The sequence below is a fragment of the Dermacentor variabilis genome, chromosome 4 (assembly GCF_050947875.1).
Source record: "Dermacentor variabilis isolate Ectoservices chromosome 4, ASM5094787v1, whole genome shotgun sequence".
NCBI classification, from domain to species: Eukaryota; Metazoa; Arthropoda; class Arachnida; order Ixodida; family Ixodidae; genus Dermacentor; species Dermacentor variabilis.
The window spans coordinates 122280518-122304036 of NC_134571.1; the positions used below are offsets into that span (position 1 = coordinate 122280518).

The 23519-nt window shown below is 45.6% G+C and overlaps 1 protein-coding gene across 4 annotated transcripts in view; it reads right to left on the reverse strand.

Moving 5' to 3' along the window:
- The window catches only part of LOC142579698 (DNA damage-regulated autophagy modulator protein 1-like), a 112443-nt gene that overhangs the window by 34829 nt on the left and 54095 nt on the right, over positions 1–23519 (reverse strand). The window contains exon 1 of one of the 4 annotated variants that reach the window (XM_075690173.1): positions 23023–23384. The exons of 2 other annotated variants lie outside the window; for them this stretch is intronic. Coding sequence is in view for 1 of the 2 variants with exons in the window: in XM_075690172.1 (XP_075546287.1) it covers positions 6212–6226 (15 nt within the window). In the remaining variant the exon portion in view is untranslated. Of the gene's footprint in view, positions 1–6211; positions 6305–23022; positions 23385–23519 lie in introns of those variants that run through there. One more of the 4 variants, XM_075690172.1, reaches the window with a different exon arrangement.

The window sequence follows — 23519 nt, forward strand, 5'->3', positions numbered from 1 at the left end:
GATAATTCAAATGAGTAAATGCTAGAGAGAAACGGTGCAAAAGTTAGAGAGAGAGAGAGAGGGAATGCATAGAAAGGTAGGGAGATAACCACAGGTATAGTTCTGGTTGGCTACCCCACATGGATAGAAGGAGTGAGGGGGCAGGAAGAGTAAGAGGAGCACGAACAAAGTAAACCACGTACACAATCTAGTGGTAGCATGCAGCGTTCACAAAAGCCTACATCTGGGCTCGAAGGCAGTGCCTGATATAACCGTCTGCGTGTGCAATTCCTTTGGGAGCGTTGGCCTAGATCTCTCTGCTCTCATAGTGTCCAAATGTCCCATCTGTCAAGCAGCGTACATGTCACTTTCCTCTCATCTCAACAGAACGGCTGACAATCCCATGTACGAAACATGTGGCTGCGGCGAGACTTGCACATATGTACCTCTGTGCGCAAACACCTGGGATAAGAGTTCCCCTTGGAATTAGTCTAGCAGTTCAGCCTGTTTCATTGATTTAGTGGTTAGCGTTCATTCGCCTCTGAAAGAAGCAGGCGTGCACTCCAACTGTTAGGGTGTGATCAATCAAAGAGAACCCCCCCCCCCCCCCCGCCCCACCAGGAACTACAAAAAAAAAAAAATTACTAGGATGTTTCGGCTCTCATGATGGAGCCGAAACTACCCAAACATTTTTTAATTAAATGTGTTTTTCAGTTCTTGGCCAGCGTTCTTTATTTTCTCATCGTGCCTCTTCCCGATCAAACGGGATTTCTACAGGCCCAGGGTTTCATACTATCATGACGAAGCTTTCGCAAAGAAGCTGTTGTTTCCGCTATTTGATTGTCCGAGTTACAGTGATACGTTGCTCCCGCACCTCTTGTGCCATTTCAGCGAAGTCACAGAGTACTACTGCTGTTTGTGCGTAAACCCGGTCGTCTCGAAGGCTACCCATCTAACCGATGACCATGGCACTTTCTCCTATATAGTCGACGCTTTCCGCACGCGCGCTTTTCCTTCTTCGGGCGGAGCACGCATTGTATCGCGTGCCTTAATTTACCCGTGACCATGGAGCGGCGGCACCGGCAACGCTCCTCGCGTATATGCGCGCCGCGTCAAGTGTTTTAAGGCCACGGTGGCCTATTTTCCGCGATTCGAGGGAGCGACGCGCGCGCGTATTTCGTAACAGCCCGGGCTGTTTTGAAGGAAAGCAAGAAGCGGCGCTTGTCATCGACGAGCGGTTGTCGTGGGAAGCGCTTCTTGTATACGAGACGCGGAAACTCGAACGACCCTCGGCGTCTGCCCAAAGTCTCGATGTTCTATTACGTCTCGCCGGAATTGAGGAAAGTAAGAGGCGCCTGTGCCGCCTCTATCGGCGCTCCTCTTGTTTTGTCTGTATTGTCACTCACGCCACACTATAGGAAATCAGCGCGGTGGCGAGGGCGCCTGCACCTTGAAGACGTTTACGTGCGTGTGTGCGTGTGTGTGCTTGTGCGCGGCTTTCAAAGACGCGCAAATAGCACCTTTGTCATGCTCGACCTTCGACGGCACGCTGGTCGCTGCGCCAAGCTTGCGCTTCCTTGTGGTACCGCAGGTCGCGTGCGCTAAGCGATTTCGAACAGCTGATTCGATGGTGAAGGCTCGATGGCCATATCGAAAATCGGGAGGGAGGTAGTGTGAAGGTAGTAAGAGAGGAAAGCCGATTCCGGGGTTTTACGTGACAGAACCGCAATCTCATTATGAGGCACGTCGTAGTGGCGGACTCCCGGTTAAGACAGGAAAGCCGATACTGACGTCAACAACACAACGCCGGCCAACAGTATGCTGCTGTAGATTCAATCCCGAGAGAGGCATAGTCCGCCTGTGTGGAGATTAGTTCACTGTTTTTTTTTTAAACCCAAACAATGCCTCCAAGCAACCTGGACGCCCGTCTATCTCTGTTTACAAGTATGCGCTACGATCTGGCTAAGTTGGGGCCAAATAGGGCATAAGTGAGCGGCCTGACATCACTGAAAGAGCATGAACACCTTCTACGTCAGATGCCCGCGTGATAATACTGATTACATTCTTCACACGACTTGCAGATCAGCTGAAGACATCTCAATGTGTTCTTGAATGAGCAGAGGCAAACGCGAAATGTTTCTTTTGGTGAACGAAACAACGACGTCTTTTTTTTTTTTTGCTACCCAGTAAATGTGTTTCCCCGCGACGGTAGACACTGGGACATTAAAGCAGTGACACTGAGTTTCATTTTGGCTGGCATCTCCGAATTAACAAGGATGAATTTGATCTTCGGGCGTTCAGCTGACTGGTTGCTCATTTTGTTGCTAAAGGGGACAAAGACTGCGATAAAGGTGACGTTCCAGAGCCTCCTCCGCCCACCCCCTTCCCTGTTTTGAAAGATAAATGCGATTCCAAGTACTATAACTTGACCGTCTAAGGTACTACATTTGTCTCTATGAAACATATCATCAAGAACACTGCAGGATGCCTAACCATGGCTGCTCCGAGAAGACTAGACAACGCCGCACTACACATTTTGTGTTGTGCATACCTGCACTGAGGTTGATCGCATTTGCTTCCTACAGTGATGATGATGATGATTATGATGATGATAACGATGATGGTAATAGTAAAGAACTAAGCCCCTCATGTCTCACTTTGAAATCTGATTTATGTAAAGTAACAAAAGAGAAAATATTTGTTTGAAACTGGGGAATAAGTCAATGTGTGTACAAGAAACATTATTATATGGGTCGATCTCCTACTTTAGAGTCCCAGTGTCGCTGTTGGTGGGCGTTAATTTCTGTTTCAACTACCAGCAAGTAAAAACATATTGATTCATAAATGGGCTCTCTAAGTCCCAGCAATGAATGAGAGAAGGAAACCCAAGGGGCTTTATTTTGTTTAATTGTGACCATTTAAAGCCAACAGACAAGACGACAATAACTTTATTGTCAGCAATAAATTTGTCTCATTCATTGTCTCGAGCACTGTGTTAAACATTATCACTCAATCATTGTCTGCAGTACGTGCAATTATTTAAGAGTGGTAAATGAATAATACTACAGTGAGGTTTTTCACGGAACCCACGAGGTTAAGATTCAGAGTAAACATAACCAAAACGAACACGTGTGAATCTCATACTTCGACTTCTGCTGTTTGTGCACTGGGTAAACTCTCAAACACTGGCGCGAGCTAAAGCGATTATTTCAAGTGGTGTTAAAGAAATACATCACTGAACCTCTCGTTGTTAACTTGGATCAAATAAACAAAAAAGAGGGATCTCTGAAAAAGTTGCCGCGTGACTCTGACGCAGGGAGGGAAACCGAATTGCTACAGAGTCTAGAATTACGCAAACGTCATTGCTCAGTCAAGGTCTGTGGAACGTGTGTAGCGGCGGTGTCTGCCGACTTGAAACCCCACTCCTGCAGTGCCGTTTCGCCATGCACTGGCATGCATGACGTGCATACGTCAATGAACGAGCGTTGGAATAAGGGCGTCCTGGTTAGCTACTTTCTTCTGCGCAGGGAAGCCTGGGTGCTTGAGGATATAGTCAAGAACGCAGGACTAGCTAAAGAATGTTCATACCCTCCGCCCTAAACTTATCAGCGAGCCATATGTGTTCTTCAGCAGCGTACGGCAGGCCACCAAGCGCGATGTTGCGCTTCGTTCATCGAGGAATTACACATATGCGATAACTGGAACCTAACCAGCATATATTTTATATATATATATATATATATATATATATATATATATATATATATATATAGGGAGTTTCAGCGAACACTTTCACATTTTGTTACAGGTTGCCTGTGGCAGATAGCTTAATTCTATTTGACGAACCGGCCTACTCGAAGCGGCAGACACTGCTTGCACAAAAAATTGAAATGCAAGATCGACTAATTAACAAGAATTCCCTAATTACCTTGTAGCTAATTATCTTATGACCCATAATGTAAATTACAAATTCTAGCAGTGGCCTTCGCAGGGCGTGTCCACTTGGAACGAATTCTCAGGACGACATCAGTTTCGACATATAAATTCCCGAACTCTGCGGAGAAATGCATTGGTGTTTAAGTTACCTGTGTACTTCAGTGCATGAAACGACGTTCTGTTAAGAAATTAACTGGAAATCCAATGCATTTCTCCGCAAAGTTCGGCAATTGATATCTCGAAACTGGTTTCATCCTGAGAATTCGTTCCAAGTGGACCCGCTTTGCGAACTCCACGGCTAGGATTTGTAAATTGCAATATGGATCATAATGTAATTCGTTAAAAACTTAATTTGTGAAGTTTTGTTCATTAATCGATTTTGCACCTCAATCTTTTGTGCAATTATTGTCCGTCGCTTCGAGTAGACGAGCTCATGAACTAGAACTGTGATCTGTGCCACAGGCAACTTTTAAAGGTTTTGGAAAGTGTTCGCTGAAACACCCTGTATATATAAACATAAAGAACGAGAACCGGGATCCCGATTTTAATTAGTCATATCACAAGAAGCCAGCAAGCAATGACACCAATGACAGCATAGGGGAAATTATTCGGAGTTCTTGATTGAACGAAAGAAATTATAAACGAATGGTAATAAAAGTGGATGAAAACACAACTGACCGCAGGTGGTATACGAAACCACGTCTTCACATTACGTGTGCGGTGCTCTTACAAAGTGAGCTACCGCGGCGCCGTTTTTTCATACACTTTCTGGGATAATTATGTTTTGTGGCTAGAACTAACCCTGGGAGTATTAGCCAGAGCCACCGCTCACGGCCTTCACGGCGGTTGTGCAACGTCCCTTCTGCCGCAGGCGTCACGTCTACGCGAACTTTTCGCGTGAAGGCAACTGGCCACTAAACCCACACACGCTACCTGAAGGTATCAAAGCCGCCGGATTCGAGACCCTCGCTATGTAATGAACGAGAAGAAAGGAAACCGAGGGGCCCGATCTTTATTAGTCAGATCATAAGAAACTAACTGCAGCTCTTAATTAAAAACTCCAGTTGATTGCATTCCGGTAATTCATTCCAAGTTGATAAGCCTTGCAAACTCCCCGGCTACAGTTCATAAGTGGCAATACCGGCCGTAAAGTAATTAAGGAAAAGGTCATTAGTTAGTTTTTAGTTAGGTGAACATGAGTTTCGATTTCTAGTGAAAATAACGTCCCCCTCTCCCAATAATCCAGCTCAAGGACTTGTATTATGTTATCTGCCAGAGGGGATTTCTAAAAGTTGCAGGAAACTTAAAAAATGATCACCCTAGTATTCGCTATCGCGTCTACACACCGCGTGTTCGCACTAACCGCGTCAACGCCCGAACTATTTCACACGTGTTGCCCCGAAATGAATGGATTTGCGGGGCAAAAAGAAACACTCGTAATTTTATCATTGAGAAAACGCCTACCTCCATTTAACGTTTCCCGAAAGAAGAGTGTCGCAAAAGCTGCATGCTATAGTATTTCTGACGCACCCGCTTTATCCGAGCTCACAAAAACTTCAGTTCGTGAGAACTGCTCGTTATTCTGAAGCTGCATTCACGAGTGGATTCGTTTTCACAACTGGCTCGTCCCTGGTTTTTTACGCTCCACTCGTGTGCATACGAACAGGCAGATAACTAATTTAGAAGAGACTCATGGGTACAGATATAAAGGACAAGGTATTTTGGGCACTGCAGTGACGCCTACACAAATAGTGATAATGTACGTGGCAAGCGATGCATTAGGCTTTTTTAGGTGAAAATTTAAGACAATCACAGTACTTCCGTCCATTCTGGATGTACTTATTTGTCCATTTATTTATTTATGCAAAGTGCACCAGTCGTTACAACATGCTGTAGCAGGAAATGGGACGCTATACGTATAACCTCACCGGTTTGCAGTGATTTACAATGAATACATACAATTTACACTTGACGATAACAAAGGTTGGTAAATTACTATAAAATAAAATGAGAAACTCAGAAACATAGTACATCGTGTTACGGCTAGTAACAGTCGAGCACTATATAGAGGTACTAAGCAATCTTGGATGGAAGCGACCGTGCAGCGGTTATCAATGGGGACCTAATCACACAGTCCGATATCCCCAACCTATATTCACTCACCGAAGGACACGCTTCCACCGATAGGTTTCCTGACCGCTGTCATCTGTATTCTCCTAAATTGTCGGACGATACGACACGACCTAAGCCAACGTGCAGCGCCTGGACTGAGCCTACACGAGCCGTGCCCACTCACCTGCAGCTGTGACATTGAAAAGAACCAGACACCATGTAAGAGGAAGTGAAACGGCGCGGAGCTGCTGCTCGCGTGCGGCAGCGCTGCTTCTGGAATTGTTATATAGGTATTCGGGGACCGTCGTCCACCGTGCGCAGCGCGTCATAGTCAACGTCCCTCCGCTACGACGTGTATATACAGCGTGGCGCCACCTTTTCGCTTCTCTTTGTGCACCCGCGACGGCTCGACGTGGACAGAGCTCGTAGTCCTTCACGGGCTCGTGCACGAGGCGACGCCTAGGCGTACGTCAGCAGACTGAAATTACAATCCTTTATTGAAGCACCTCCCCCCATCCGCCCCCATGCGTTTCTGTAGGCGGCGGAACAATTTCGCGTCTGCATACGTTTTTTTTTTTTTCGCGGAAATATAGCGAATTTCATAGGGACATCGCGAGAACTTCATACAATATTCGCCACAATCGTACGGAGTCCACCTTTATGGTCAATCGTTCTGTATTTACAATTTTGGTGGAATTAAGCTGTAGCCAACGTGAGGCACCCGCTGTGTTGATGTACTGGCTGTGGCGTTGCGTCACTAAGCCCGAGGGCACAGGACTGAGTGCGGTGACCGCATTTCGATGGCGGGTGAAATGCCGAAACGTCCGTGTAGCGTGCATTGAGTGCACAGCGAAGAATCTCAGGTGCTCACAATTAATCGGAATTCCTCACTACGCCGCGCCTCATAATCAAATCGTGGTTTTGGCACGAAAAACCCCTGAATCTATTTTTTAACGCAAGGAATTTATGCTCCCTTATATACGACCATATACATGCCAAATGACATTCATAATAATCATCAGCAGCAGCATATTTTATGTCCACTGCAGGACGAAGATCTCCAATTACCCCTGTCCGGTGCCAACCGATACGAACTAGCGCCTGCGAATTTCCTAATTTCATTACCCCACCTATTCTGCTGGCGTCCTCGACTGCGCTTCCCCTCTCTTGGTACCCATCCTGTAATCCTAATGGTGTACCGGTTATTTAACCTACGCATTACATGGCCTGCCCAGCTCCATTTATTTCTCTTAATGTCAATTAGAATATCGGCTATCCCCATTCGCTCCCTGATCCACACCGCTCTCTTCCTGTCACTTAACGTTACGCTTAACATTCTTCGTTCTATGGCTCTTTGCGCGACCCTCAACTTGTTCTCGAGCTTCTTTGTAAATCTCCAAGTTTCTGCCCCATATGTCAGCACAGGTAGAATGCATTGATTGCACACCTTTCTTTTGAATAGCAGTGGTAAGCTTTTAGTCAGGATCTGACAATGCCTGCCGTATGCGCTCCAACCCATTTTTATTCTTCTGTAAATTTCCTTCTCGTGATCAGGGTTGCCTGCGAGTAATCGACCAAAGTAAACGTACTGCTTCACAGACTCTCGTGGCTTACTGGCAATCCTGAACTAACTCTTCATACCTTGCCAGGCTATTGAGCATTATCTTTGTCTTCTGCATATTGATCTTCAACCCCACTCTTACACTTTCTCTGTTAAGGTCCCCAATCATTTGTTGTAACTCGTCCAGTGTTGCTGAATAGGACAATGTCATCTGCAAATCGAAGGCTGTTGAAACATTGGCCGTTGATTCTCACTCCTAAGCCTCTGTATGTATGTAGTCATGTATATGACACTGTAGCCTACAATGTCATATCGATGACTCTTGTGAGGGCGCACGTACATCGCTTGTTCTTCGTTTCCATCTCCCGTTCTTTCTTTCCTTTACTGCCAATTTACCGCTCCCCCAGTGCAGCAAAACAAGTGCAAACTTGTTAGCTTCCTTGCTTTTTCTTTTCTCTCTCCTCAGCCTCTACTGCACTTGAATAGTGGTGCGAACGCCGCTTGTCGAGTGCAGTAGCAGTGGCCATTGCACTTGCACAGCACTGGAATTGCATTGACAAAGTAATTCCACTTGCATTGCAATTTCACTTGCAATACACTCACACTGGCACTGCAATTGCACTTGATACTTCACTGCCAGTGTAGTGTAATTGACACTGTCAAGAGCAATTGACATTTCAAATTTATTGCACTATCAGTGCAGTGCACTTGACACTGCAGTCAAGTGCAGTGTCGATTGCCGCTAGCCTTGGCAAGCGTGCATGTCCGCCTAGCGTTGGCAACGTCACCCGTCCTAGCCAATGTCAGCCAGCTATAATTAGCCAGAACCTATGCGTAGACACAATCTAAGGGGAGGAAAACGGGGCCTAGCGAGAACTGGTTTACGAGGAAGACGTATTGTCCTTCTACACGTTAGCTGCCAGAAAACGATAAGGTTATACCGCCATGTTATGTACCGAAGCTCACAGCCGTCGTCATCGCATGTGATCTGCCAACTTTCACGACGAGACGTGTTGAAACACATATGGTGACTCTGAAGAATTCCCATTATAATTTAGTTAACTAACAATTATTTATTGTATTGGTTATAATAATAAATTCATTTAAATTTTTGTTCCTATCAGGGTTTCCAAGATATCAGGCTTGAACACTTATCTGCAATGCTTACTGGCAGTGAAAGTCTAGCACGTTGCCTGCCGTCTTGTCAGTTAATGCGTTGTGCTTTCTAACTGCCGAAACCTTTATATAAGTTAATGGCGGTGGTTGGTGGAAGAGGTGGTGGCAATAAGCGCGTTAGTACTTGGTATTAAGAGCTACAATTGTTGCTTCTGATCAAAAACACAATGACAAGAGATGTTGGTTTAAATGCTTAAAAATTTATTTAGCGATGTACAACAAAGTAGCCACATAAACTCAGAATGTTAGATAATGATTTATATTTCTGCCGAAGAGGCGAAATAATGGTCAGGCAAATACCGCGCATTCACATACCAGGGCCATCAAATCGTGGACTATCACTGGTGCCACACTTGTGCGCCTAATTTACGAGCACGAATGTGGCCGCGATCAAAATTTCTTTTGATATAAGCCATTCAATTCCTGCTTGCATCCATCACAAAAAAGATTGCTGAGCAGTGAACGTGTGTGATAGTGAAAGTGAACATTGTCGTAGTGTCGTCATACGATGAACCAGTAACACCACCAAGTACGATCTGCGAAACGACAATGCATTTATTAGAGTCGGTTCCAAAAATTCCGGCTGGGTGCACAGCTTCGTCATTTTCATCGATTCGCCATATTTTAGTATTTCCTAGTACTCCCTCGCGTTTATACGCCAAGCGAGGCCTGCGATGTTCCTTCACTAAATTTTCTTTCCCGAAGATTACTTGATGACAGTTTCACCTGTTTTCATAAAACATGAGACATGCTACCAGCGCAAGTAAAAAAATAAAGACAAAGAAAGCGACAGGACGAGTGTGACATTCAACTACCCTATTTTTTTCAGGATGACGCACGGCACATATAGTTACAAAAGAATCACGAAAAACCAGATACAAGAAAGACGTCAGCATCCAAGCAGACCCCTCGAACAAGCAAAATGCGATCTTTCTCTGTGCTACATGGCTCCCAAGGGGTCACATTAGAAAATCATAGCTCTTTCGTTGATTAGGAAACAGAGAACCTGTTTCTCTTTTTTTATTTCTTCGTAAAATGTACGTAAATATGTTTTGGCGCCTCGTAGAGGCCCAGCTATGCCTCTGCTTCAACGTGCACTAAAAAGATGAACGCTCTAGGGATAACAAACAACCCAAAAGCACTCGAAAATGAGTTCCAGCCAGAAAGCGACCCCTCCCACAAAAGAAATAAAAAATAAAAATTGACCCGGCGTTTCGACCCAAAAACGACTAGTTCACAATCCAAGTACACATGTGCAATGCTGTCCGCGTTGGAAAAAAAGAAAAGGGAGGAAAACGCTTGTTTGTGGTACCTAATGTTTCATGCTTGCTTTGTTACCATATGTATGTCGTCATCCTGAAAAAATAGATAGAAATCTGCGCTTTTCCTGGTGCTTGCTTTGTCCTTGTCGTGTACTTTCGCCATTAATATGTTGCCATGGGTTGCAGCTAGCCCAAACCAACAATACTTTGCTAAAAACATGTTTTTTTTTATTTTTTATTTTAATTGATGCGATCAGCAACACAATTATATGCATGACTAAAGTTACCCTCGGATAAGTGCTCTTATTCTTAACGAATTAGTTCACGTGCGATCCGTCGTGCGCGCTGCAAGGAGCAATGCAGGAAGTAATCATCCTCTCGCCTGTCCTGCATCTTTAAAACCCCAGAAGTTTATCGAATATCACAGTGGATCTCAATTAGGTGTACGCGCGCGAGAAGGTCAGGCCTCGCGCTCTTTTGTAACGAAAAGTATAATCATGTCTGTTTATGCAAGCGAGCCGTTATTGTTCATCGCATCTCGAGCAAACTAGCGTGAAAGTGTTTCCATAATCGCGAGGCACCACTCTATGACGCGCACGCCCCGGCAACAGAGGTACGCATGTCCTTGTCGCATGCACGCAATAAGGAAAAGCACCATTTGTTTTTCGCGCCCAAGGTGATCAAATAGGGAGCAGGCGCTTTCAACCAGAGCTAACTAAAATAGCTAAAGGAAATGACAAATTGCGACCAGTAACATCATTTTCATATTATATAACTCCACACTATAGGCCAGAATGATTCCGTCCATGCGACAAGTAAGAAAAGTAACTTATACGATGTGTTACTTCACAGGCGTTTTCCGTGCTGTGCCATCAGACTAGATCCAAAAAAAGAATTCACTGTCTGTTCTTCCGAAGAGTCGTTTGTTGGCGCTAAACTTTTTAAGAGACTGTAGTCGAGTTTACGTGCAGCGTATCAACCAACCTTCGAGCGACCATTTCAGAAGCGTGCTCATGTCTGTTTCTTTTTTTTTTTTTATCGAACGCTTCTCGCCTGTGAGTGCTGGAGAGCACAAACCCTAGAGGCCGAATTCACAAAGCCTCTTGTTCGTAAGTGATATTTTCTATTAGTCACACGCCTTCTCTAACTATATCGCCATTGCATATCGAGTATCTAGGATTCGAAAGAATTAGCCTTGACAAACAATTCTAGCGTATGAGGTTCTTTTTTTTAATACGTGCCCAGGCGTCCCGCTTTCGCTATCTTCCCCTCGATGCAATGCGTTTGCCGCCTATATGAACCCGCAGGAGGTGACTTCACCCACTTAAGAAACATCCGGCTGGATCTTTAAGGCGACGCGTCTTCCTAGCGCGTCATACCTATTTACATGAATGCGGGACGCTAAAAAGACTCACGAGATGTGCTCCATTTACATAAACTCAGCCTGTGCGTCGGCACCGGCTTAAACGGTGTGTGCGTATCCTCGAAACAAGAAGAAAATCTGTTCACATCCGCACAGTTACGGTCTCGTTCGACGTAATAATAGCAGAGGTCCTCACGTTCTGTAGTACATACACTAGAGAAAGCATCAGATATGTTTAGAGGAATGCCAAGAGCACTTGCGCAAATCTTTGTTGAATTAGGCGCTTTTTGCGTTATACTGAATTAGGTTGAAGCAACAAAAATTAAAGCAGATAATGAGAGGAAGTGCAGAGAGGAAACAGACGAGAGCTTAGACTTTCCCGTTCGCTACGGTGTTCTGAGGTGGGAGGAAATGGGTTAGGAAGACGACAGGAAGATAAATAAATAAAAATACAGAAAGAAACAACAAGGGTGCGCCCAATTACAGTCGTTCATACAGGCTGATGGATACCATAAAAAGCGCAGTAATGTTTGTACGACCTTATGATGTGAAGTTGAACCCCGTCGACGCTGTAGAAGCGTTTCTTACGATAGAGGCTTGCTGAGCCCGATGCAGAGGGGTCTTCTCTGCACATGGTACTGTTGGTATAGTGGCACAGAAAGGGAATGCGGTTGCCCTGTCACCACAGTGGTGACGAAATGCGGTGTCGGACATCCCTAAGGCATTGGTAAATACCATGCCCCACCACAGACTATACAACAGGGTCGGATACCTTCGGAGAAGTCCTGATGGAAAATGAAGTATTAAGGCGTGATTCCGGAAATATAGTCGGACACCCCTTAATTTCGGTTCATTCCTCTCATATACGGAGCACTAAAGTGAAAATATGCGGAACTTTATTTCAGCGTTAATTCTAGATAGCTGAATGTATACGTGACGGTTATCCGCATGGCCCGCCGTGGTTGCTCAGTGGCTATGGTGTCGGGCTGCTGAGCACGAGGTCGAGAGATTGAATCCCGGCCACGGCGGCCGCATTTTGATGGGGGCGAAATGCGAAAACACCCGTGTACTCAGATTTAGGCGCACGTTAAAGAACCCCAGGTGGTCGAAATTTCCGGAGTCCTCCACTACGGCGTGCCTCATAATCAGAAAGTGGTTTTGGCACGTAAAACCCCATTTTAAATTAATTATCCGCATGGGCTAAAGGCGCAGCTTCATCTGCGTATTCTCTGCCAATAATGCCACAGTGACTTGATATCCGCGGACCACGAAGTTGCTGCCCTTCTCAGTTAGGTGGTGTATCGTTTCTGTAATGTCAAACGCCTGCTGTTCATGCGGATCGTACCGCAGGGCTCTGGAGCGCCGCGTTGGAGTCGCTGAGATCGACCACTTGTACCATTGTTCGCAATCACTAAAATATGGTGCGACACCAATGGCTGCAAGTTCCGCTACCGCCAGTGTTGTCAAGTGAGAGGTTTTGAACGTGATGACTTTGCTGCGATGATGAAAGCATGCGCTTCGGCAAGACGGAGCAATTGGTGCATTTGTGCGTGTCCGTGCTTTTCATGTAAGAGGAGTAAGAGAAGCTGCTTAAGAGCCAGCGATCGACAAACCCGTTGTTTGAGAGTGATCTGGGGGCTTACTGAGGCACCAGTCCAAAGTCTCGCAATAGCGTGAAGCAGGTAGGTAATGACTCTATAACGACTCCAGATGCGCTGATACCGTTCGGCAGAATGTGGCACGTGGCTTGTCCACAAGTAGAGAGAAACTAGATTGTGGCAAGGAGTCCGGAGTTCGGTCATTGAGCTTTATGTGTACTCTTAACGTTTCAACTGCAATAGAAATCTTGATGAGATGGCCTCGCCAAGTGTCATAGTGGCCACTGTTGGCACACTTCTCGGAACGCCTAGGAAGATCTGGAGACCTGAAGATCTGGAGACCTGTGACTGAATACCTTGCATCGTACGTGGGATTAATTCACTTGATGTTGTCAGTTCTGCCAAGCTGTGTTAAAAGAACCAATGAAAACATACAATTCAATCACAGAGGTCAAGGGCATTCCATAGCTCTTTCCGGCTAACAACTTAAAAAAGCGACAGATACCTCTCAACCGCTTTTTCCCGTCCCACAAGGAGAGCTCCATAAGAGGTCCATTATGAATTATAACACCTAAATATTTTTGTCGCCTGGCATGCGGTATTCCTTACTGACTGATTAGTATACTGTACACTGTATACATTGAATTGCACGAAGTCACCGACTTACACGCAAGCGCTATACTGGTGTACATTTCTCGAATGAACTTTCGAGGCCCTCATTGCGGATGCAAAGTGTAACCGGAGTAGCATCTTTCTGAAGCGTCTCACGCACCTGCAGGCATGTTACTTGGGTCGTCCAAACATGGACAAGAGCAGCGTACATTAATAATTTAACTATGCTTCGAGACCAATCAATGTGAAAATAATATTGGTAGAAAATAAACAAACTGCTTCTTAAGACATTATGTCTGACAGCATGCACTGCAAGCCGAAGCAACAGCAACAAGATTATCATCGTGTCAAAACGGTGACCATTAACTAAAATATAAACTGTCGATGCAAAAAGGAAGTAGCCATACTGTATTGCACAAAGCCTGTCAATGTCCCACGCTAAAACTGACGTTAGCGCGAGCGCTAATATAATACAAGTCGCTCACGGGGCACCCATTGTAGTTCCCGTCGCAGTGCGCAAGTGAGCCTGACATTAACAGAAAGGAAGCGACAGAGGAATAAGAACATGTGCATCGTAGACTCTGTACGGGAGAGGCGAGATCGCTGATAAAGCAGAAGCTGTCACCATGCACGATAAGGGCATCAACGCTGACAATATCGAAAGGGCAAAATCTGTCAGAGTATCTCAGTGAAGTTTCAAGGATGCCCATCGAATATGTCATATATAATTTATCCACAGATATACCAACACAAAGGCAAAAGCTCAATCATTCAAGTGCTATCACTAAAGTTTTATTATAGCCCGCAGCGTAATAATGTTGTATCTTTGTGCCGTGTATACCTGCCCAAGGTTACGGAGATTTCTCAGAAGAATTCTTATGCTAACCTACTCCACTGACCGAAAGGTGCTAGCTAAAAGAGAGTCGTCGACGTATGCGACCCTGCACTGTCCTTTCTATTCATAGTATATCCCTTTAAACTTTATTGCGTGGCACACTGCAAGACTAATAGAAAGCTGAAAGAAGCTCACTTTTCCTTACTGTATATAGCCGCACAGGAAATAAAACCGGTCGATTGAAGCTGCTCCGAGTAAGCAAGTCACGTTTCTTAAGGGGCACAAACAAGTTTAGAACACATAAACTGAAGGGGCTGCGCACTGCATCTTAACCCCTACGTCGCTCAGACGATCATTTACCCCTGGTAAACCAGGGAAACGCTGAAGGTCTCTTGCAAGCGAAGAGAATTGAAAAAAAGAAAAAGAAACGTTACATCAGATTAAATTAAGTTCTCTTGAACTACGTTCGTTGAGTTCGCGGTGATAAGTTGATGATTGAAAGATAAAACGAAGGTTGAAGTTTCATTTCTGGAACGTTACACCGAAACCCCAGCGTCGTGACGTCATCGTAACGCCACCAATAATTCGGAGTGTATCTTAGCATTTGGATCATTGTGGTTCAAGTAAAAGTTCTCGAAACTTCCTAAACTCAGTCTTCGGTTATTTTCGCGCCCACTGCAGTACCTTCTTAACGGTAGCATATTTGATGAGGCCCGGCGCGACGGCGTTAAAATACCTGAATGGCACGGTGAGTTGGTACGGAAACTTCAAGGCGGCGTCACCCTCCCACCCGTCTTTCTTTCATTTTTGTGCCTTTACTGGCTTATCGAGCGTCTTCTCGCGGTCAGAGTGGCTTTCTTCTTTTTAGGGGGGGGGGGGGGGGGGAGTGCCTTGTCGAAAGATAATTACACTAACGAAGCTAGAAAACGTTCCCTCTTCGGCGTCCCTTTAAAGCTGGCGAAGTGCTACCGTATAAATTTTGCGTGCATAGCATGCAGTTCCAGCGATGAAGGGATTCCCGTTGCCCTCCGCACGATGCCAGCCACTTCGTGCGTTCCAGGGGACCGCGCATAAGAGAGTAAGAGAGCCACTTAGAGCGGACTTCAGGCGGCCTCCTAGGTATTCGGGCGAAGGCATGTCACTGATCTGTGGCGCAATGTTTGCGTCAGAGCCCGGGGGCTTCTTGGAAACGCTGGGCACGGCGTTCTTCTTTTTTTGCGCCACCGAATAGTTAACAAGTTGACCGTCCGCCAAGAAGGAAAAACTTTAGCTCTTCGTCGGGTTAAATAAAGAAAAAAAAAGAAGAAAAGCTGTCTTGGGAGGCATTAAAGAGCGCTTGCGCGAAACACCGTACCTTTTAGCGCTTCATTGTGAAATCGCATTAATTGGGGAACATATTGGCACATGCTGTTTAACCTAGCCGAAAAATAAACGAAGGACCAAGAGAAGAAGCCGAACAACACGTAAGCCTATAGTTTTTTTTTTTTTCGTTGCGGACCGTCTTATCAATTTACCGGCATAATGTAGCACGAAGGCGCAGTTACAAAGAAGAGACACAGAGACACACCAGAGTGCCTGTGACGTGTATCTGTGTGTCTTTCTTGCAACTGTGCTTTCGCGCTACATTATGTCGGTAAGCAAACACCGACCCGCCCAAGAACAAGTCCTTCTACAGAATGGTATCAATTGTTCGCTTGTTTATCTACGTCTCGGTTTTGCGAGAACACTGATTAGTTTAACTTTCATTACTATCTCATCGTAGATAAAGCAAGAGAAGAGGCGCGTGCAAAAAAATGAGCAAGAATGGGAAGTTTACTGATGGCTAAAGGTTAGGCCTCGATCACCCAATGAGAAAGATTGACTTTTCAAAGTAGGGAAGTTTATTTGCACTAGATTTGCACTTTTTATGCGCTTAGATTAAAGAGCTTTAGAAATTAGGGACCCAAAGTTAGGGGATGCTGTCAACCAGGTGTGCGAAAGAACGCAAAGCCTGCAAAGTACCCTGGGCTTTCGAGTGTGCGAAACCACTTGCGGATGCCATTGTTATAGAGCTCGCTATTAATAGCTTATTTAGCTATCAACTGGTGATCACAAAATAGCAACAGCAGTACACCCACTAAACAGAAAAAAAAGTATGCAAAGAGTGAGAGCGCGATAACGCCATATCGAGAAGTTTTTTTTTTATTATTTTAGGATTCTAATGTCATCGTCAACGCCATAAAACAGCTCTAGCTGTATGTAAAGAATATGCAATTTTGATCCTGGAATCATTGAAAAAATAAGACTTTACGAAACTCGGCGCTATCCGCATCCGGCACGTGAACTGGACAGTGGGCAGGATCTGTATACACAATGTTAATACATATTTCCCAAGATTCCACCGTTCTGGCATCCGTCCGTCCGTCCGTCCGTCAATCCATCCATCCATCCATCCATCCATCCATCCATCCATCCATCCATCCATCTTGTGGTCTCGACAATTCGCCTTGCGCAAGGTAGTAAACCGGATATTCATCTGGTTCCCTTCCTTCCCTTTCAACGCTTTCTGTCTTTAATGAGCTCTGAAAACATATTTCGCCATTTCCGGTTAAGTAGAGAGGCAGAAAACAAAAAGAAAAGACAGCCCACGTATTTTTGTAAATTGAGTTCGTGGCTAGGTTTCGGCGTGCACGATCATTCTACCTCTATCTTTCTTCTTTTTATTTTTATTTGCAACGGTTGATTGGAGGCCATGGAAACACCTAGGTTACCGTGTAACAGACAGGGACAAGAACTAGAGGCGGAAGTTGATAGGCATTCTGTCGCCTGTGATGAAATATGAGAGGCACGTATGAAATTGACACCGAGCGCTGTGTTCAACTACCTATCGACATGTGATTACAGGCGCAACTTCATATTGATGTCGAAGTGATGCGTAAACCAATTGCCAGGAACGCTCTTGATTCGGATCATTTCTATTTAAATAAATTGTTGGTGTTGTTGTTTCGTTGTTGTTGTTGTTAGATTTGACGTGGTTGAGTGCTGGACGTCACTAATTGACACCGGCAAATTCTTTCCGTCTAGCAACTTCGTGCAGCCATGCTCATCTTCAAAGAAAAAAAAATTAGAGGATGCTCAAGCTTGGCCTTTAAGAGTGGAACGCGATAGCATTTAAAGATCCCTGACTGCTTCTCACGCTTCCCGGCAACTGCAGCTTACGTAACCGTAATGTTTACCGGCAAACGTTCGCGGAGAACGCTATGCACGTCCTCTTGCGTGGGCCGCGATACGGCGGAGGCGAGCGCCATCTGGAAGTTTTTCAAGGAAACGGGCGCGCCGCTCCGTGGACTCCGAGATATTCACGCACCGGCACGCGCAAATGGCGGGCGCCGTAGCCGGTCTAAGTACGGTAGAAACGCTGTAAAAAGGATTTCTTTGAGTCTTCGCGTAACAGAATTATGTTTTCTCGTATATTAAAATTACAATCCGACGATGTGTGGAAGTCGTACTTCACGATTTCTGTACGTATTTTAGCTTGAGAAGTACGACTAGTTCAATAACTTCCTTGCGCCACATGGAGAGCCTGGGTATGGGTGGTGCGAAAATATTTTTGCCAGAACAACGTCCGACGCTGCACGCCAGACGCCGACGCCGACGCCGGGTTGTCTGCGACGCCGACGCCGATTGTCTTAACGTTGTCGCGTTAAACACTGTGCTTATGTTTTTATCGCAAGGTGAAGTGGATTACTTCCTTTGCTTGCACAACCGGGTAGCTTTCTCCGGAGCACACGAATTTGCTGTGACGCGAGGAATACTTACGCGGAAAAGCTGCCAATACTTTTGAGTACGAAGCATTGTCTTGACAGGAATTCTAAAATCGTTCTGAATGAGAGCTATGATACGGGGAACGCAGCTCCTCCTATAAGTGGTACGAAAACAAACAGCTTGAACGGTGGAAGGCTTGTCTAAAGAATCAAAGCCAACTATATTAGGTGTCGCTATGGAGGCAGTTCAAGTATATTGATATTATTTCCAATGTAAAAGATAAGAGAGATGACCGACAACTATCAAGCTTTGCTTTAGGCTAGAGAGACCATAGAAAGAAACGCCAACTCTGTTTATATGGATGAAGTATTCTTTAAGAACTCTTGCTTTGTTAATTTCGCGGTAGTATACTAATTATTAGGAAAGAAAATGTAGGTCAAGGTTCTATCTTTTTCTAATTTCGCGCCTTAACCGAAGTGCGATTAGGCCAGCGTGACGTAACAAACTTGAAAGTTTCCCTTTATTTTTATTTTTCATAATTTTAGCCACTGGTGATTCAGTGTTGCTGAGTTCAGCGTTATGGCTTAGAATGCAACGTAATGCATCTTTACTTTTAGCTGCGCCAGACGAAAATATGCGACGTCACGTCGTGTTGGTACGGAATTTTTCACTTTTGTCTTTCTTATGGACCGCCAAACCTATTCGCGCATTAACCGTGGCATTTTCGGTATTGCGGTAGGTTAATTTACATATATAGGATGAAATTATTTGCCTTGCTTCGTCATCGTCAGCCTACTTATTTCTGTTTCGTGTAACGTTAATGCGCAAGAGAGTTAAACCGAAGTAACGAAAACGAATCAGCGTTCGCGACATGCGAAACGACTTGGCATGTTGAACAACATCCGCGCTTTCACGCGACTGATGAAAGATATGGCACCGGTAGCCCGGCCCGTGGCATTACAATCGAGGAGAGAAGGCTAGGCAGCAATTTGACGCCCGTGCGTTCTTTCACCTTCACCCACGTCTGAGTACCCAAGCGCATTCCCGTTTCGCGGCCGCCGGAATATGACCTTCAAGGCCACGGATCGGTCCCATGACCTCGTGTTCAGTAGCAGAACGCCATTATCGTTGATTGACCCAGGATGGCGGGAGCATTCAAGAAAAAAACTTTAAAGCATGCATTAATTCAGGCATTGGGGCTGGTGGCGAGGGTAATGGAGTTCGTACAGGTTGGTGCTCTATAGCCTTGCTGTCTTGACTGGAAATCGTTGTGCCCGACCGTCTCCTTTCATGTCACAAATATATACGCCACTATAGATCCATCAAGTCGGCATCGCACACAAAGGTGAAGTAGAATGCGCGACACTCGCTTGCGCACCACCTCCCAGGTCCGTTTCGGGAAAACTAACTGTCCTGCATGCTCGTGAGAACACCCTCCTCTTTTCATGCTGTCGGAGAACTATCTTCCCGTTCACTACCGAAGCGCCTGCACGACTTGCATTCAGTGCAACACAGAAAACCATATCGGCCAAACTAAAGCGACGGTCTGCAAAAGAAAAGTATTGCACACTGAGGTACGCGGACGTAATGTTCCCTGAAGGGCTCGCAGCAACCAAGAAGACAGTTACACGGCTGTTGATTGTCTTTTTTTGTTTAAGGCACGGAGTTGGTCAATGTCTATAGTTACACAGCCTTGCTAAGTAGGTATGAGATGCTCATGCGAAAGAACTGCCTCCTAAGCAGGTCAGACTACACCCCGCGTGCTGCTTCACCACCACTACCACACCAACCACCATCACTACTACATTTTACATATTATACAAACAGTAAGTCATACATTCACTTCCTGTACAGAAATACAGCCCCATTAGCCTGGAAATGCTTGTTATATTCTCGGTTTTTAGCTTTCTAATGAGATATAAAAGGCTAACAATGCCCTCGTGATTACCTTCGAGCGTAAACATGACACGAAAGCTGAAAGACAAATTCTCCGTAGAGAAAATTCATGCATTCTAGATTTCAAGTTTGTTTTTTTCAACCAACCGAGAAGTCTTAGCTGATCGTTCAACTACAGAAGGCAATAATACACGTCGGCGTGCAAAAGGCAGGCATTAGGGCCTCAAGATTGTACACCCCTCTTTCCGCAAATCATACCATTCTTAACTAAAAAAAGAAAACGCAACACTTCGGCGGAACTTCAAAACGAGCGCGAGGGCGTGTTTTTCACAGAAGACGCATAAATGCTGTCCTGATTGACCTCCCCTGGAGCCGAGAGACTCTTAGAAGTTTCCTGCAATTACTCCTGGCAGGGAAAACGACGAGGCGGTTGCTCACATCTGCAAAGAATGAGTATGACTGCGAGTCATATTTGTGTTTACCACATAGTTTTTTGTAGCGCTTCTTCTTGTTCCCAGAAACATGCACACACAGGATTGTCACCGACGTCGGCGGGGAAAAGAGAAAAAAAGTCTCTCTCTCTTTCTCTCCGCTTACTGCATTAGTAACAGAGCATCGGTGGAAGTCACGTACACCGCAAAATAGTGCGTGTAGCTAATGTGCGAAGAGGCTAAGGTAACAGAGAATAACATGAAGGTTTATCTGTTTGACATATCACAGGAAAACTGGGACAATTTGGCCCGCATCAAATCTTTCGAGAATATCGCCTTCGTGCATTGTGGGCTGTAATTATATCTACCGCAAAAGTCGCCCTTGCTGCACTACTCTGGTTATACTTTAAAAAGTTACATAAACAAAACGTTGTGGCTTCCGCCAAAGGTGTCTGTAAATTTATGAGGTTTTCCTTGAGGACCAGTGAGGTCAAAATACAAGAGAGCGCGTTTATACGTTTCACATTACAATATTCTATGGTCCCCATATAGGCAAGAATCACAACATTTGTCTTTCTCACTGTCCATTCTCATCGGAAAAACCCGCAGACTGCTACACTGTACAAACGCATTTCTTGATTTTTCGCGGAATTTCTCTACGTGTCTGTGCGGTGCTGTTGTTGTGAATGTCTGCTGAATATGCGGTAAATATTCTGCGAGATTTCTTTTTCCCTATCACTCGAAGGGGTGAGATCATAGCTTTTGTCAGCTTGATGTCGATCAACCAGCTCGTGTGAAGTTGGCCTCTTCGTATTAACATATAACACTTCTCACTACGGCTCTGTCGGCCACCATTGTATAGTGTTTGACATTCGCTTGGCTGACATTCGCAGATGCCATCAGGGACTGAACTCCAAAATATCGTTCGTGAGTGTTCTTTACCCCCTTCGCTAATATAGTATGTCCAGCACCAGAATCGGCTGGAATTTTGACTTATGAACAATTCTAACGTAAGAGATTTATTAAGAATACGCGACCAGGTCTCTAGATCCCTGCGTCTGCCCTGTTTTGTGTGAAGGGAACGTGCGTCCTCTTTCGTATGCTACCGGAAGGAAGACCAACCATACTTTCATGTAATGCATGCACCCCTATTTGTTTATAGCGTCCTGTACGTGACTTCATGATTAGATTACATTGATTAGTTTGAGCGCATCAATGGCCGCACAACGGCATTTCTTCCTTCTCGGTGAGAGCGCACAGCTTCGCAAGCAGATTTTAGCAGAAACACAGTGAGGGAGAGCTGCTGAAAACTGATCTGATCGCGTTTCACGCTTCGTTGCAAGACACCTAAGAGCAATCCGACCAACGTTGGATTCGAAATGCATGCCCGGCTCACGATTCCACAAATCTTCGTTTAAGGACACGGCAAACCTTAAGGAGAGCATCGCACACTCAATAGCATATTATCGGATCTTGTTAATAGGCAAGTTGTTGACAGAATGCTGAAAGGTAGCCACAGAAGTGGTAAAAAGCAAGTCAGGTAAACATTCAGCAGACCTCGGCACACTTTTTTACCTTTCCTACTGGACATATAACCAGCTGCCTTCAGGGCCATTTTGTTGACTATCGCTGACGAATATACCGATGAGCTCACTCATACCAAAATCGAGCGGTGTGGTTTATTACACCGAACGGAACTTGATCAGTAATTAAGGTAATATTTGCTCTTAGGAAGACCGAACGAAGTTCGCGACTCCATTAGTTTGGAATTGGTGCGGCACGCGAGTGTTTCTTTGAAATGACTGACCAAAGGCGCGTGTTATGGTTTACAGGGTTCCACTCAATCAGATTACGTTGACTCCGTATACAAGAGCGCGTGCAATGAGTCGAGCTAAACAAACCTATGCTTTGCTCTATCAGTGCTTGTTGGTACGATCTGATCAGGCCAATGAGAGCGCCTGTCGAGTTTGCTTTCACTTCCTGCGTTCGAGATAGACAAAGTGACACCTGTCGTCATCCCATAATTTACTCTCCAATTAAGCGCGATGGTTGTGTAATATCACTGGCTGGCAACAAATGTAGCCTAGCAATTCGACCGAGCATATCTTTAAAGGAAATTTCGTACACGTTGGAAGTCGCAGCACTTCGGACAATGTCGACTCACAGCTCGACCACACATAGTTTTGGAACGTTGTCACCACCACTCTGCAGAGCGTTGTAGCCAGTTTCGATCACGTTATATCTCGCCGAAAACCGTACCAACACAATGCGACAGCGCGCAAACGAAATTACAGCGTCGCACCTACACCGGTCTTTCCCAGCCTATCTTATACAGAACGGAAAACCCGCATGACGCGCGCAATGTAGAGTTTGGAATTGCCGGCATTGATCCAGTGATGCAGAATATATTCTTAACGGAAAGCATGTGCTCGCAGAAGAACCAAAAAGCTCTCGCGACGAATGAGACAGGGAGAAACAAAAAAGAAAGAAGAAGAAGAAGCATTGTTGTTTGCTCACGTGGTCGCAAATGTCGGTGGTTGCCGAGCCGCGCTCCTTTGGCGATGCGAGGAGGGATTTCGGTTCAATCCGGAGGGATGATCGCAGCACCCGCTGCCGCCGCCGCGAAAGCGATAAAAAAAAGGAAAGCGCTCCACCACTTTCGCACCGGCGGCGGCAGCAGCCGACAAACAAGCCGGTGAGAGTGGTCGTGCTTACGTAACTTCCCTTAGGCCACTACCGGTGCCACGTGATTGGTCCGCCGATTCCGCGCGACGTGCAAGGCAATCGGGTCCCTCGCGCTACCTTGTCGAGCGGCCAAGAGGAAAGGAAAAGAAAAATGGCGGCAACTTGTACGGCGACCGAGAGCGAACGTGCTCGTGTGTGTATATATATGTGTGTCCAGGTGCTGGCTGTATAAAGAAGTATGAGGAACGGCGGCGCCGTACATATATTCTCGCTCCCTCCCCCCTCCCCCCGTCAGGGCGCGCATCGCCACGGACGGCTGGAAAAGCGCT